Genomic DNA, 17,185 nt, shown 5'->3' on the forward strand with positions numbered 1-17,185 from the left:
TTTGAAAACCTTTCCATTGGACAATAAGGAAAATAGATTCATGATTCTATATAATTTATAGACGATTCCCATTAAATATCACTTTGCAATTCAATCTTTCATTTAAAAAGTCAGGATGATATAGACAGCAACTGTATAAACCTGTTACCTGTAAAATCCTCTAATATAAATTTTTCCCATTTTTTATGAAAAGTACAATTCCATGTACCAAAACAAGTTCCATGAAGCTAGAGATGAAAAATGATCTATGTTAATCAACAAAATATAAATGATTATTTAGTAAATTATTTATTGTTTATTAAAATGAGGAAAAAAAAGACCCAACAAAACAGCAAAATGTTTAAACGATGTTATACAGTGAATTGAGAATTTATCCAAAAAGATTTTTCTGGGAAGAATAATTAATTGATACAAATGTGAGTGCAAATCTGTCTCTTTTTAAGCTTCAAAGCCTATTGTTCAAAGTTGTAGCTTGTGTGCATGATATAAACCCCATATGGTATTTGTCAGTGACAATAAAAAGTGCAGTTTATTAAAAACTGAAGAAAAATTAAAATAACTTTTAAAAAAATCAGTCACAGTTTTGTCATTGGTATATGGAGATTGTTCCAGGGACCCATCCAAAGCTCCTCTTCATCTGACTGCGTGTGGTCACTATGGAATTCCAGAGCCTCCTTGATGTTCTTACTATCAACCATGGACTCCTGTTCAACTGTGCTTTTTAGCCTATTCCCCAAAGACTTCACTGCCGTACTGTCAGTTCCCATGTGGCAAGGAGCAAATGTAACCAGAGTTGGCCTTGTGTTCATTTTCTCAGTAGAAAGTGGCCCCTTTGATAATGTGTTCAGGGGGACGTTCTCCTCATGTGTCACTGCCAACTTGTCTAGTTTCTTAAAGTGTCTCCCCAGTCGAACAGGAGAAGTAACTTTTAAATTATCAGTGAGGCAGGCTCGGCGGGTTCTCACCACAGAACCATTCTGTGCGATGTATATATTGCCATTGACATTACTGTGGATATTAGGATTCTGAAGACGTGTTCTCTGACATTCAGGAGCACTGTCTTCTCCAGTTGAGCTAGTTTCATACTCTCGATCAACAACTAACTTGATCATTCTTTTTCTTGCCCACTGTCAAAAAACAAAAAAAATGAATCATTATCAAAGGAATTAAAAGGGTAAAGATTACAATGCCTGAAAAATTCACAACCTTTGACAGAAAGGTATCAAAGGTAATAACTCAAGAGGTAAAGGGGAGAATCTTATTATCAATTACTTTTCCACAAATTCTTCATTGGTTTGAGAGCTTAATAATTTCTGAAGAAAATTGCTAGATTAGAAAGCAGACATTTCAGGAAGTACTTTTATCTTTTTAAGTAAAATTACTGATCTATCATTAAAAATGTATATTGGTTATATTTAAGTATCTGATCCATTGTTTTACAGTTGCTATACTTTTCAAGAAAGTTAAGTTGAAAGCAATACCCCTCTTTATTAGTATATTCTGTTCATATTCATTCTTGCATTCCTAAAATTTGAAATATATTTTTAAACTTACAATATTCTAATTCCTAATTAATTCTCCATTATTAGCCAAGAATTTTTATAATTTAATGCATTTAATCACTTGCGTCTTGGTTTTCTGCTTTATCCCATTTAAATATATATTAAAATATCTTCCCATCCTGTACAATTTATCTTGTAATACACAAAATAGAAAATTAATGATCCTAAATTTGCCTTTAGTAAGCAGCTGGAACACAATGGAAATTTTCACAATTTTATTTTAACAATCCACATTAGATATTACAAGGTGCAAAGGTTAAAAAGTACTTGGTTATTCTTGAAATAGTATTGCACTTTGGGGATATGTGAACTACCAACATGTTGCACTGAGGAAGCCATAATTTTGGATTTCCAGATTTATATTTCAAAATTATTATGTTATCTACCCCCAAAAAATGTATAACTGTTAAAATTCATTTTTTTTCTAAATCCACTTTAATTCCTATCCACCAGAGAAAGGAAATATTAATAACTTTTGTTTTTAATTTATTTCATTTAAAATCTAATATTTGAAAATGCAAGCTACAAATCTAATTGAACATGTTTATGATGTTTTTGATAATATGTTTGCCAGTTGAAATGTACATACACGCAAAAGTAGACTTGCAGAGATCTCATTTATTGTAACTTGTCCTAAGGATTTACGTTACAAAGATGGTATAAAGACCACTGCATATATTCATAAATTCATTCCAATAGCCAGAGCATCACTGGCAGTACCTAATTCCAAATTGCATTAACAGAAATCACATTATGAAATATTAAATGCTGAGTAACTGATTGTATGTCTTTTGAATTACTAATAGAGAAAAGATCAACCAGATTTACCCTAATATATTATAATATGCAAATCTATTTGGATAGCATATATAGCTGCTTCTCTGGCATGCTTCTAATCTTAAGTCGGATAAAAATCATAATCAATTTCCTCCCTTCAAATGTCATTTCAGAAAATGCACAGAAGGCACTGCACACAAGAGCACTCATCACTGCAAAACTTCCACCTACTGTGATCTCGTTTACAGTGCTGTGTTGTAACCTTCTGAGTTTGCTCCTGGAGACTTCTTGCTTGCATACTTGCTTGGGTCATACTCTGGCACCTGAAAGCCCCAAGGACCTCCAGACTGACTTTCGCTACTACTGCTAATGCTACTTGATTCTGACTCTTCCTCACTTTCAACACCTCCTTCCACTGAAGCTGATTCTGCACTGCCCTCCTCAGTGACGTCGCAAGATTGGAGGTCTGTTGGTTCTTCCACAGGGGCCAGCTCACTTTTCTGTTCTTCTGCTGGGTGTTCCTCCTCTTCTTCCACCTTCAGTTCTTCTGGCTCTTCAGCTGGCTCCTTTTTTCTACCTTTGACTTCCTTGACATCTTCAACAACAGGCCTTCTTCTTGCAATGAAAATATTTTTCCTTGCCTTTTCCCCTTCTGACTCGGTGGATTCTGACTCTTCTGATTCAGGGGTAGAACTTTCTTCCTCCTCAGAGGGTGTCTCTGACTCAGACTCCTCTTCCGTAGTCTCAGACTCACTGAACTCGGATTCCTCTTCACTGTATTCAGTATAGTCACTTGAGGATTCCTCCTCTGATTCTACCGTGCTTTCTGTAGCTTCATCTTGGTCCAGAGTTAGTTTCAAATAATCTTTATCTTCTTCCTCAAGGCGTCGCTGCCACTCTTCCTCCTCAAGGTCAATGATGCCTCTTCTATCAGCCAGTCCTCTAACTTTCTTAAAAATCATGGGGAATATCCTGGCTCTCTTCCATGTTGTGTATGTTGGTTCAGCTGGGGGTGGCTTTTCAATAGTGACAACTACTTCTTCCTCCTCACTAGGCTCTCTAATTTCAACTTTTGGTTTGACTTTCTTTGCCTTTTCCTGAAAATCATGAAAATGCAATTGAAGTGTCAGCTGGGGAAAGGTTATGCTATGACCTTGTCCTACATAAGTTAAAGAGGAGTGAATCTACAGGGCAGTAGCTTCATGCAAATTATAAAACTGCTCTTAGAGAACAATCGTACCATTCCCTACTGTTTACCTGACTGCATATAGATAGAAGACGGTCAAGGACATAACCACTGTAGCTTATACATTATACTACCAAAATTTAAGGTTTTCTTACTTTTTCTTATTCAAAATTTATTTCTCACCTTAGATCAAAAGAGAAAGAAATAAATTAATCATTTCCTATTCTCTCTCCCATTCTTAGACTTTGAATAAATAGTGTTATGCATTTGCTTTAACAAAATTTTAACCCATCTGGAAATTATGATAGCTTATCTGAATAGCTAATGAAATATTTGACCATTTTTAAAATGTTGACCAGAGTAAAACTACAGTGACATTAATTTTTTTGTTGTTTTGTTTTAAATATCTGAATCAGTATTCCAAATGAGGGCTTCCCAGGTGGCAGTAGTGGTAAAGAATCTGCCTGTCAATGCAGGAGATGCAAGCAACTCTGGTTTGATCCCTGGGTTGGGAAGATCTCTTGGAGTAGGAAGTAGTAACCTGTTTCAGTATTCTTGTCTGGAAAATTTCATGGACAGAGGAGCTTAGCAGGCTACAGTGCATGGGACTGCAAAGAGTCACACACCACTGAGTGAGCACAACACATTCCAAGTGAATATTTCAGGCAAAGTATATGGATTTGATATAAATGAATTTGTGGTAATTTAGACTTAAATGACATAATTCCATTAAGAATACTGGTGATACTTTATTTTTCTCTTATAATTAAAAGATGGAGATTGTACTTTTAATGATTTTTAGGTTTGCTAGACTATGTGGGAGCATTTTATTTTGCAAAATATTTTTTAACCTATATGATTATAATATTACCATAATGGAATAACATTTAGAATTTTTTATTTTGGTTTTATTTCAAATTAATATTTATATAATAAATTAATTTTATATATAAATTGATGTCCTTCTATAGACAAGACAATGGAATGGCTGGTGTTATTAAATTTCTATGGAAAACAGGTACTAAATGAATAAGATTTTTGATATCTGAAACATTTTGTAGGCTGCTATTCAAATAGGGCTAAAAATATTCTTCTTGGAAGGTTAAGGTAAAGTCACTCAGTCTTGTCTGACTCTTTGTGACCCCATGGACTGTTGCCTACCAGGCTCCTCAGTCCATGGGATTGTCCAGGCAAGAATACTGGAGTGGGTTGCCATTTCCTTGGAATGTTAACATTACATAAAATAGTATAGCAGTTACCTCTTCCTCCTCATATTCCTCTTCCGCTTCACCAACCACCTCACCATATTCCTCTGGTCCAGCCGGTGGCAACAAACGACGACGGCTTCCATATTGAGGCATTTCATACCTGCAACAGAAACTTACAACTTTAAACATTTCTTCGTGTGATCTGTACAACTATGATTGATCTCTGTGTCCTTCTTTTTCTTCACCAATAAATCACCAGATATTTATACAGCACTTATTTGGCTTCTGGGACACTAGTTACAAAACCATAGGGAAAGAACTACAACCTGAGGACCAGTGACTTTTGCCATAAGGTACCCTGGAATAACAAGACAAGGAAATTAATCTTAAAATTTCAGTTTGTTGTAGGAGAGATAAGCGTGAAGAGAAAGGAATATTTTTCTTAAACTGAACAATTTAAGGCACCAAACAGGTTCTTTCTGAAAGGTAGCTTATTCAGAATACAAACTCTAAGTTTAAATTTCTGCTTCAAATATGATATTGGATCATATTTATTTTGCTCTACTGTAGAAAACGGCTAACTTATGTCTGTAGAAATGACTTTTGAAATGCTCATTTCTGGATTCTAAACTGTGTTTTCTTATGAATTTCTCTTGGGCAAATCTTGAGGCTGACTGGTTAGATAAAATGTTAAATATCTCATATGAAATAAATGGTGAATTCAGGAATTGAGCAAATATGTTTGACTTCTATTCCTCATTGAAATAATTTGAACAATTTTATTGCATTTTTCAAATTGTAGTCAATATCAATATAAACATCAAAACAGAATTCAATATAGAAAAAATGGTTAAACTTGATTGAAGCTAAAACTAGATACATAACTCATTTTCAAACATGAAATGGATGAAATGACACTCATAAAATGCTAATAATAATAATCCCTTAATAACAGCTTATTATTCATATAATATTAAGATACTGGATAAAAAATCTGAAGATGTACCCATGCTCATAACTGTAATAATCTTGTCCATATTCCTGGCCAGGATCAATTCCAGACTCCATGGATAACTCCTATTATTCAAAGAGAGAAATCACATTTGAAAATAAATTCTTATCACATTTCAGCTCAAAGTTTGTTTTCCCAACCTAGTGTTCGATGACTCTCAAAATGCTGCTGCCAAAATAACTTTAGTTACAAATGTTAGTTAAACATACTCAAACATATATATATATAGTCTGTAGCTATTTTACACAAAATTAATTTATGTTATTAGAACTGCAGAGGGGGAAAGTAAAGCTTTTCGAATGGTAAATCTTTCAAAGATCACAGAGAAGCATATATCATTCATTTTTAGATATTTTTTAAAACTATCAATAGACAGTTAATAGTTCAACCTATTTAACATATTAGTAGACTTTAGCCATGAAGAAAATTATAACATTATCTGTTTCATCACTGTTTCATCATCCTAATAACATTTTTCTACTATCAAGAGCTCTTCGGTTCATCAAAAGCTATTCTTAAGAAAGAATTTGAAAATAATCATTTATATATTAATAAAAATGTGCTAATATGTGACATATCTTCAAGGATGATAATTATGAATTTAATTATTTTTCCTAAAAAAAAAAAAAAAAGAAAAGAAAGAAATTTGTCAGACCACAGGCCTTTTCAAGGTTTCCAGTTCTAAATTCCAGACTCTACTGATTTTTGTCATTCTACACTTAATGGAAAGATATTTTTTCCTGAGTCATACATATAAAATTAGCTTTAAATAACTATTAAATTCAGTTTCAGTAAATTTCTCTTTTCATTTCTATGTTAACATTTGAATAAGTTGAACTGTCAAGGTTTTACCAAATTAATTGTCAATGAAGTAAGAAAAAGGAAGAAGAGTTTAGGTATCCACAGGAAAACCAGTGGAATATTATTTCTAATATCATATACTATTTACAAGAACTAATTTTGTTGATCCACGTATAATACGTCAGGAAAACAAGTCCTCTGGGGATGCTAATGTGTTACTTAAAAGTGTGGCTATTCACAGCCTGCATGATTGAAAGGGAGATAGCCTTCATTTGTGCTTTGTTTGGCAAACATCATTTTTAAAAAGTGATTAGTTACCCAATTTATAATCAGAAAATGCTGTTAAAAATCTGGATTTTTGACTTCTTTCCAAAAATATAAAGATAGCAACAGTGGGCTCATATTTTTATATGTCATGAATTTAGTTGGTGGTATTTTCCCCTACAGCAATCATGTTCTTTCCTGGTCACTGCTGTGTTCTCAACCAGACTATTTCACAACTACACTCACAGTCACAATAGGATGCCCCATTACTCTCTCTTTTACATTGAATAAACTCTATTTACTTACATTACCTCCCTAGATTTTTATGAGCTTGCAGCCCCTCTACTAAATGTACTATCTGTTGACTTTGCAGTTAAAATACTTTGTGAATTAATTGCAAAGGAATCCAGTTTTGATGTTAAAATGGATTCAGTTTACTCATAAGACAAGTTAAAAGTAATATGTGTGTGTGTGTGTGTGTGTGTGTGTGTGTGTATCAGCAATACCATGTTGGGTAAGGGACATGGCACAACTGGAACTCTCATATTCTGGAGATTATGAATTAGCAAAACCATTTGGGAAAGGTTTGGGAATAATACCGAAGTAAAATATACATGCTTTTTCACAGAAATTCAATTTAACTTAGTCTATGTTCCCAATATAAATATGTAAAATTGTGCATGAAAATACATAATTTATAACAGCTCCAAACTGGAACTGATACCTAAGGCCATGAGATAAACACACGGCTACATCACAGAATAGAGATGAATCTTCCTTACAGAATGATGAGCAAAAGAAGTCAGGTACAAAATGAAACATATGATTCGATATTATCTTATTTCTATAAACTTCAAAAACAGACAAACCAATTTGGGTGTTGCCACTTAGGTGGAAATTTTTCTATTAGCAATAATCACACTTTGGATAAACCTCATTTGGCTACTGACAAATGGCTATATTTAGAAAAAGAACTCCTGCCATTTGTGATGACAACATGAAATGGATCTTGAAGGCATTATACTCAGTGAAACAAGTCAGGCATACAAAACTATATGGTATTACTTATATTTGGAATCTGAAAGCAATAGAAAACAAATTAAAAACTAAATTCACAGGAACAGTAGGAAAATGATTACTGAGTAGATGAAATGATGAAAGGTTTGTGAAAGTGCACAACTTTTAGCTATAAGGTGTATAAGGTCAAGCATCAAACGTAAAACATGGTGACCACAGTTATAATGCTATACTGTATGATTGACATTTGCTGAGGGGGTACAACTTAAATGATCTCACAAAAAAGTAATGAGTAAAAATATAAGAAATACGTGAGGACAGATATGTTAGTCCTTTTAGAGCGTATGCATGCATGTGTGTGTGCTCAGTCATGCCCTACTCTTTGAGACCCCATGGGCTATAGCCTGCCAGGCTCTTCTGTCCATTGGATTTTTCAGGCAAGAATACTGGAGTGGGTTACCATTTCCTCCTTCAGGGGATCTTCCCAACCCAGGGATCCAACACGCATCTCTTGCAACTCCTGCATTGGCAAGCGGATTGTCTACCACTGAGCCACCTGGGAAGCCCTTTCACAGTGTATACATATATCAAAACACTAGATGTACACTTGAAATATTTTACAATTTAATTTGTCACTTCTACCTTGATAAAGCCAAAATTATCTATACGTATTGAATCCTCCTGCCAATGCAGCAGATGCGGGTTTGGTTTCTGGGTTGCAAAGATCCCCTGGAGAAGAAAATGACATCCAATTCTAGTATTCTTGCCTGGGAAATCCTATGGACAAAGGAGCCTGGTGGGCTATGGTTCATGGGGTCACAAAGAGTTGGGCACAATTTGGTGACTAAACAACAAAAACAGCTAAACTTGGAAACAAAAGCTAGGTGAGTGTGAGTGAAAGGAGAAACAATATCTAAATGTTAATGTGGAGGGCTTCTGGAGAGCTGCTACAGCATGAGTCCTCTGTAAAAGTTTATTTCGCAGCACAATATAATTTTATGTCTGTGTTTTTATTTCAAAAATGTGTATTACAGGAAAAAGTTGTGAAATGAAGTCAATTCTGATATCTGGCATCAAATGACTTAAAAATAACAGAAGGATGGAAGCAACTGGGGAGGAACCCACATACTCAATCGTCAATTTAATCAATCGCTCTATAGTCTATAGGGAGAGATGGGAGCTGGTGGAAGGGAATGCTCTGAAAGGTCCCACCTGGATACTTATATCACCTATTAAAGCATCATCTCTTCAGAAAAAGAGAAAATGGAGGAAGAACTCCACCATTAAGCCTGCCAGTCTCCTCCATTCAAGGGGATTCTCCAGGCAAGAATACTAGACTGGATTGTCATGCCTTTCTCAAGGGGATCTTCCCAACCTAGGGACTGAACCCAGGTCTCCCACATTACAGGCAGATTCTTTACCAACTGAGCCACCAGGGAAGCCCTAAGATCCTGAATCAGACTGAAAAGAAAAGTGGAATGTTGGTCTTTTTTGCAGTTCCATACAGTCCTTGTTGCCATTCCCGTAGCAGGTGAATTATGCCAAGTATCTTACTAAAAGGTGCTTTTATGAGCAGATAAACTGCTTAATGTTATTTTCAAATTTCATTTTTTCTGACCACACAGAGAAGACATATAATCAATCTAGTATCTTACTGACCAAATTGTAAATGTTTGTAATGATGCAGGAAAGTGACAGTGAGAGTCATTCAGTTGTGTTTGACTCTTTGAGACCCGACAGATATATGTTCCATGTAATTCTCCAGGCCAGAATACTGGAGCAGGTAGCCTTTCTCTTCTCTAAGGGATCTTCCCAACACAGGGATCAAACCAAGGTCTCCCACATTACAGGCAGATTTATAACCAGCTGAGCCACCAGGGGAGCCTGCATGGGCACAGGAGGGCCGAGAGAAGCGACTCCACATTCAAGGTCAGGAGGGGTAGCTGCGCTTTGCTCGAGCAGCCATGAAGAGATACCCCATGTCCAGGGTAAGAGAAACCCAAGGAAGATGGTAGGTGTTGTGAGAGGGCATCAGAGGGCAGACACACTGAAACCATGATCACAGAAAACTAGCCAATCTGATCACATGGACCACAGTCTTGTCTAACTCACTGAAACTAAGCCATGCCATGTGGGGCCACCCAGGACTGGTGGGTCATGGTGGAGAGGTCTGACAGAATGTGGCCCACTTGAGAAGGGAATAGCAAACCACTTCAGTTTTCTTGCCTTGAGAACCCCAGGAACAGTATGAAAAGGCAAAATGATAGGATCCTGAAAGAGGAACTCCCCAGGTCTGTAGGTGCCCAATATGCTACTGGAGATCAGTGGAGAAATAATTCCAGAAAGAATGAAGGGATGGAGCCAAAGCAAAAACAATACCCAGCTGTGGATGTGACTGGTGATAGAAGCAAGATCCAGTGCTATAAACAGCAATATTGCATAGGAACCTGGAATGTCAGGTCCATGAATCAAGGCAAATTGGAAGTGGTCAAGTAGGAGATGGCAAGATTGAATGGAAACATTCTAGGAATCAGGGAACTAAAATGGACTGGAATCGGTGAATTTAACTCAGATGACCATTATATCTACTACTGTGGGCAGGAATTCCTTAGAAGAAATGGAGTAGCATTCATGGTCAACAAAAAAGTCTGAAATGCAGTACTTGGATGCAATCTCAAAAATGACAGAATGATTTCTGTTCATTTCCAAGGCAAATCATTAAATATCATGGTAATCCAAGCCTATGCCCCAACCAGTAATGCTGAAGAAGCTGAAGTTGAATGGTTCTATGAAGACCTACAAGACCTTTTAGAACTAACACACAAAAAAGATGTCCCATTCATTATAAGAGACTGGAATGCAAAAGTAATAAGTCAAGAAACACCTGGAGTAACAGGCAAATTTGGCCTTGGAGTACGGAATGAAGCAGGGCAAAAGCTAATAGAGAGATACACACACTTTGCCAAGAGAACGCACTGGTCATAACACCCTTTTCCAACAACACAAAAGAAGACTCTACACATGGACATCACCAGATGGTCAATACTGAAATCAGATTGATTATATTCTTTGCAGCCAAAAATGGAGAAGCTCTATACAGTCAGCAAAAACAAGACTGAGAGCTGACTGTGGCTCAGATCATGAAGTCCTTATTGACAAATTCAGACTTAAATTGAAGAAAGAAGGGAAAACCAATAGACCATTCAGGCATGACCTAAATCAAATCCCTTATGATTATACAGTGGAAGTGAGAAATAGATTTAAGGGACTAGATCTGATAGACAGAGTGCCTGATGAACTATGGAAGGAGGTTCATGACATTGTACAGGCGACAAGGATCAAGACCATCCCCATGGAAAAGAAATGCAAAAAAGCAAAATGGCTGTCTGGGGAGGCCTTACAAATAGCTGTGAAAAGAAGAGAAGCAAAAAGCAAGGGAGAAAAGGAAAGATCTAAGCATCTGAATGCAGAGTTCCAAAGAATAGCAAGGAGAGATAAGAAAGAATTCCTCCGTGATAAATGCAAAGAAATAGAGGAAAACAACATAATGGGAAAGACTAGAGATCTCTTCAAGAAAATTAGAGATACCAAGGGAACATTTCATGCAAAGATGGGCTTGATAAAGGACAGAAATGGTATGGACCTAACAGAAGTAGAAGATATTAATTGATATCTAATTGATATCTATAGGACATTTCACCCCAAAACAATGAATTTCACCCTTTTCTCAAGTGCACATGGACCTTCTCCAGGATAGATCACATCCTGGGCCATAAATCTAGCTTTGGCAAATTCAAAAAAATTTAAATCATTCCAAGCATCTTTTCTGACCAAAATGCAGTAAGATTAGATGTGAATTATAGGAGAAAAAGTATTAAAATTTCCAACATATGGAGGCTGAACAACACGCTGCTGAATAACCAACAAATCACAGAAGAAATCAAAAAGGAAATCAAAATATGCATAGAAACAGATGAAAATGAAAACACAACAACCACAATCCTGTGGGACACTGCAAAAGCAGTGCTAAGGGGAAGGTTTATAGCAACACAGGCTCACCTCAAGAAACAAGAAAGAAGTCAAATAAAAAGCCTAACTCTACACCTAGAGCAACTAGAAAGGGAAGAAATGAAGAACCCCAGGGTTAGTAGAAGGAAGGAAATCTTTAAAACTTGGGCAGAAATAAATGCAAAAGAAACAAAAGATATCATAGCAAAAATCAACAAAGCCAAAAGCTGGTTCTTTGAAAGGATAAATAAAATTGACAAACCATTAGCCAGATTCACCAAGAAACAAAGGGAGAAAAATCAAACCAATAAAATTAGAAATGAAAATGGATTGATCACAACAGACAACACAGAAATACAAAGGATCATAAGAGACTGATATCAGCAATTATATGCCAATAAAATGGACAACTTGGAAGAAATGGACAAATTCTTAGAAAAGTACAACTTTCCAAAACTGAACCAGGAAGAAATAGAAAATCTTAAGACTTATCACAAGCATGGAAATTGAAACTATAATCAGAAAGCTTCCAGCAAACAAAAGCCCAGGTCCAGACGGCTTCACAACTGAAATCTACCAAAAATGTAGTGAAGAGCTAACACCTATCCTACTCAAACTTTTCCAGAAAATTGCAGAGGAAGGTAAATTTCCAAACTCATTCTAGAAGGTCACCATCAGCCTAATATCAAAACCTGGCAAAGATGCCACAAAAAAAGAAAACTACAGACCAAGATAACTGATGAACATGGATGCAAAAATCCTTAACAAAATTCTAGCAAAGAGAATCCAACTACACATTAAAAAGATCATACACCATGACCAAGTGGGCTTTATGCCAAGGATGCAAGGATTCTTCAATATCCACAAATCAATCAATGTAAAACACCACATTAACAAATTGAAAAATAAAAGCCATATGATTATCTCAATAAATGCAGAGAAAGCCTTTGACAAAATTCAACATCCATTTATGATAAAAACTCTCCAGAAAGCAGGAATAGAAGGAACATACCTCAACATAATAAAAGCTATATATGACAAACCCACAGCAAACATTATCCTCAATGGTGAAAAGTTGAAAGCATTTCCCCTAAAGTCAGGAAGAAGACAAGGGCGCCCACTTTCACCACTACTATTCAACATAGTTTTGGAAGTTTTGGCCACAGCAATCAGAGCAGAAAAAGAAAAACAAAAAGGAATCACTTTGGAAAAGAAGAAGTAAAATGCTCACGGTTTGCAGATGACATGATCCTCTACATAGAAAACCCTAAAGACTCCACCAGAAAATTACTAGAACTAATCAATGAATATAGTAGGCTTGCAGGATATAAAATCAACATACAGAAATCCCTTGCATTCCTATGCACTAACAATGAGAAAATAGAGAAATTAAGGAAACAATTCCATTCACCATTGCAATGAAAAGAATAAAATACATAGGAATATATCTACCTAAAGAAACTAAAGACATATATATAGAAAACTATAAAACACTGGTGAAGAAATCAAAGAGGACACTAATAGATGGAGAAATATACTCTGTTCATGGAAAGGAAGAATCAATATATTGAAAAGTAGTATACTACCCAAAGTAATCTATAGATTCAGTGCAATCCCTATCAAACTACCAACAGTATTTTTCACAGAGCTAGAACAAATACTTTCATAATTTGTGTGGAAATACAAAAAAACCTTGAATAGCCAAAGCAATCTTAAGAAAGAAGAATGGAACTAGAGGAATCAACCTGCCTGACTTCAGGCTCTAGTACAAATCCATAGTCATCAAGACAGTATGGTACTGGCACAAAATATAGATCAATGGAACAAAATAGAAAGCTCAGAGATAAATCCATACGCCTATGGACATTTTATCTTTGACAAAGGAGACAAGAATATACAATGGAGAAAAGACAATCTCTTTAACAAGTGGTGCTCGGAAAACTGGTTAACCACTTGTAAAAGACTGAAACTAGATCACTTTCTAACACCACACAAAAAAATAAACTCAAAGTGGATTAAAGATCTAAATGTAAGACCAGAAACTATAAAGCCCCTAGAGGAGAACATAGGCAAAACATTCTCCAACATAAACCACAGCAGGATCCTTTATGACCCACTTCCCAGAATATCGGAAATAAAAGCAAAAATAAACAAATGGGACCAAATTAAAATTAAAAGCTTCTGCACAACAAAGGAAACTATAAGCAATGTGAAAAGACAGTCTTCAGAATGGGAAAAAAATGATAGCAAATGAAGCAACTGACAAATAACTAATCTCAAAAATATACAAGCAACTCCTGCAGCTCAATTCAAGAAAAAAAAAAAAAGACTCAATCAAAAAGTAGGCCAAAGAACTAAACAGACATTTCTCCAAGAAGACATACAGATGGCTAACAAACACATGAAAAAATGTTCATCACTCATCATCAGAGAAATGCAAATCAAAACCACAATGAGGTACCATTTCACACCAGTCAGAATGACTGCTATCCAAAAGTCTACAAGCAATAAATGCTGGAGAGGGTATGGAGAAAAGGGAACTCTCTTACATTGTTGGTGGGAATGCAAACTAGTACAGTCATTATGGAGAACAGTGTGGAGATTCCTTAAAAAACTGGAAATAAAACTGCCTTATGCAGCCATGAAATTAAAAGATGCCTACTCCTTGGAAGGAAAGTTATGACCAACCTAGACAGCATAATCAAAAGCAGAGACATTACTTTACCAACAAAGGTCCGTCTAGTCAAGGCTATGGTTTTTCTGGTGGTCATGTATAGACGTGAGAGTTGGACTGTGAAGAAGGCTGAGCGCCAAAGAATTGATGCTTTTGAACTGTAGTGTTGGAGAAGACTCTTGAAAGTCCTTTGGACTACAGGGAGATCCAACCAGTCCATTCTAAAGGAGATCGGTCCTGGGTGTTCTTTGGAAGGACTGATGCTAAAGCTGAAACTCCAGTATTTTGGCCACCTCATGCGAAGAGTTGACTCTTTGGAAAAGACCCTGATGCTCCGAGGGATTGGGGGCAGGAGGAGAAGGGGATGACAGAGGATGAGATGGCTGGATGGCATCACCGACTCAATGGATGTGAGTTTGAGTGAACTCCAGGAGTTGTTGATGGACAGGGAGGCCAGGCGTGCTGCGATTCATGGGGTTGCAAAGAGTTGGACATGACTGAGCGACTGAACTGAGGACCCAGCAATCCCACTGCTGGGATACACAACCAGGAAACCAGAATTGAAAGAGACACGTGTACCCCAATGTTCATCGCAGTGCTGTTTATAATAGCCAGGACATGAAACCAACCTAGATATCCATCAGCAGACGAATGGATAAGAAATCTGTGGTACATATATACAATGGAGTATTATTCAGCCATTAAAAAGAAGACATTTGAATCCATTTTAATGAGGTGGATGAAACTGGAGCCGATTATATAGAGTGAAGTAAGCCAGAAAGAAAAGCACCAATACAGTATAGTAACACACATATATGGAAAATAGAAAGATGGTAACTATAACCCTGTATGTGAGATAGCAAAAGAGACACAGATGCATAGAACAGTCTTTTGGACTCTGTGGGAGAGGGAGAGCATGGGATGATTTGGGAGAATGTTATTGAAACCTGTATAATATATTATATGAAATGAATCGCCAGTCCAGATTTGATACATGTTACAGGATGCTTGGGACTGGTGCAATGGGATGGCCCAGAGGGATGGTACGGGGAGAGAGTTGGAGGGGGATCAGGATGTGGAACATGTGTATACCCGTGGCAGATTCATGTTGATGTATGGCAAAACCAATACAATATTGTAAAGTAATTTACCTCCAATTAAATAAATTTATATTAAAAAAAGAGTTGACAAGAATACACAGGATAACTGTACAAGAAAGAACTTGACCTAGATAATCATGATGGTGTGATCACTCACCTAGAGCCAGACATCCTGGAATGTGAGGTCAAGTGGGCCTTAAAAAGCAGCACTATGAACAAAGCTAGTGGAGGTGATGGAATTCCAGTTGAGCTATTTCAAATCCTGAAGGATGATGCTGTGAAAGTATTGCGCTCAATATGCCAGGAAATTTGGAAAATGCAGCCGTGGCCACAGGACTGGAAAAGTCAGTTTCATTCCAACCCGAAAGAAAGGCAATGCCAAAGAATGCTCAAACTACAGCACAATTGCACTCATCTCACACGCTAGTAAAATAATGCTCAAAATTCTCTGAGCCAGCCTTCAGCAATATGTGAACTGTGAACTTCCAGATGTTCAAGCTGGTTTTAGAAAAAGCAGAGGAACCAGAGATTAAATTGTCAACATCCGCTGGATCATGGAAAAAGCAAGAGAATTCCAGAAAAACATCTATTTCTGCTTTATTGACTATGCCAAAGTCTTTGGCTGTGTGGATCACAATAAACCGTGGAAAATTCTGAATGAGATGGGAATACCAGACCACCTGACCTGCTTCTTGAGAAGTCTGTATGCAGGTCAGGAAGCAACAGTTAGAACTGGACATGGAACAACAGACTGGTTCAAAATAGGAAAAGGAGTACGCCAAGGCTGTATATTGTCACCCTGCTTATTTAACTTTTATGCAGAGTACATCATGAGACACGCTGGACTGGAAGAAACAGAAGCTGGGAATCAAGATTGCCAGGAGAAATATCAAGAACCTCAGATATGCAGATGACACCACCCTTATAGCAGAAAGTGAAGAGTAACTCAAAAGCCTCTTGATGAAAGTAAAAGAGGAGAGTGAAAAAGTTGGTGTAAAGCTCAACATTCAGAAAATGAAGATCATGGCATCTGGTCCCAACACTTCATGGGAAATAGGTGGGGAAACAGTGGAAACAGTGTCAGACTTTATTTTTTGGGGCTCCAAATTCATTGCAGATGGTGACTGCAGCCATGAAATTAAAAGACACTTACTTTTTGAAAGGAAATTTATGACCAACCTAGACAGTATATTAAAAAGCAGAGACATTCCATTTCCTACAAAAATTTATGTAGTCAAAGTTATGGTTTTTCAGTGGTCATGTATGGATGTAGAGTTGGAATATAAAGAAAGCTGAGCACTGAAGATTTAATGCTTTTGAACTGTGGTGTTGGAGAAGACTCTTTAGAGTCCCTTCAACTGCAAGAAGATCCAACCAGTCTATCCTAAAGGAGACCAGTCCTGGGTGTTCATTGGAAGGAATGATGCCGAAGCTGAAACTCCAATACTTTGGCCACCTCACACGACGAGTTGACTCATTGGAAAAGACCCTGATGCTGGGAGGGATTGAGGGCAGGAAGAGAAGGGGACGACAGAGGATGAGATGGCTAGATGGCATCACTGATTCGATGGACATT

The 17,185-nt window shown here is 36.8% G+C and overlaps 1 protein-coding gene across 4 annotated transcripts in view; it reads right to left on the bottom strand.

The window, feature by feature from the left end:
• The window catches only part of PCDH15 (protocadherin related 15), a 910,832-nt gene continuing 893,931 nt past the window's right edge, over positions 285 to 17,185 (bottom strand). For 2 of the 4 annotated variants that reach the window (XM_018041648.1, XM_018041647.1), the window contains 2 exons: positions 4,785 to 4,893; positions 285 to 1,127 (listed from right to left, as the gene is read on the bottom strand). In XM_018041648.1, coding sequence (XP_017897137.1) covers positions 576 to 1,127; positions 4,785 to 4,893 — 661 coding nt within the window. In that variant the 3' untranslated portion in view covers positions 285 to 575. Of the gene's footprint in view, positions 1,128 to 2,581; positions 3,437 to 4,784; positions 4,894 to 5,739; positions 5,811 to 17,185 lie in introns of those variants that run through there. The other 2 variants (XM_018041649.1, XM_005698156.2) reach the window with 2 other exon arrangements.

Source organism: Capra hircus, chromosome 26, assembly GCF_001704415.2.
Source record: "Capra hircus breed San Clemente chromosome 26, ASM170441v1, whole genome shotgun sequence".
NCBI lineage: Eukaryota > Metazoa > Chordata > Mammalia > Artiodactyla > Bovidae > Capra > Capra hircus.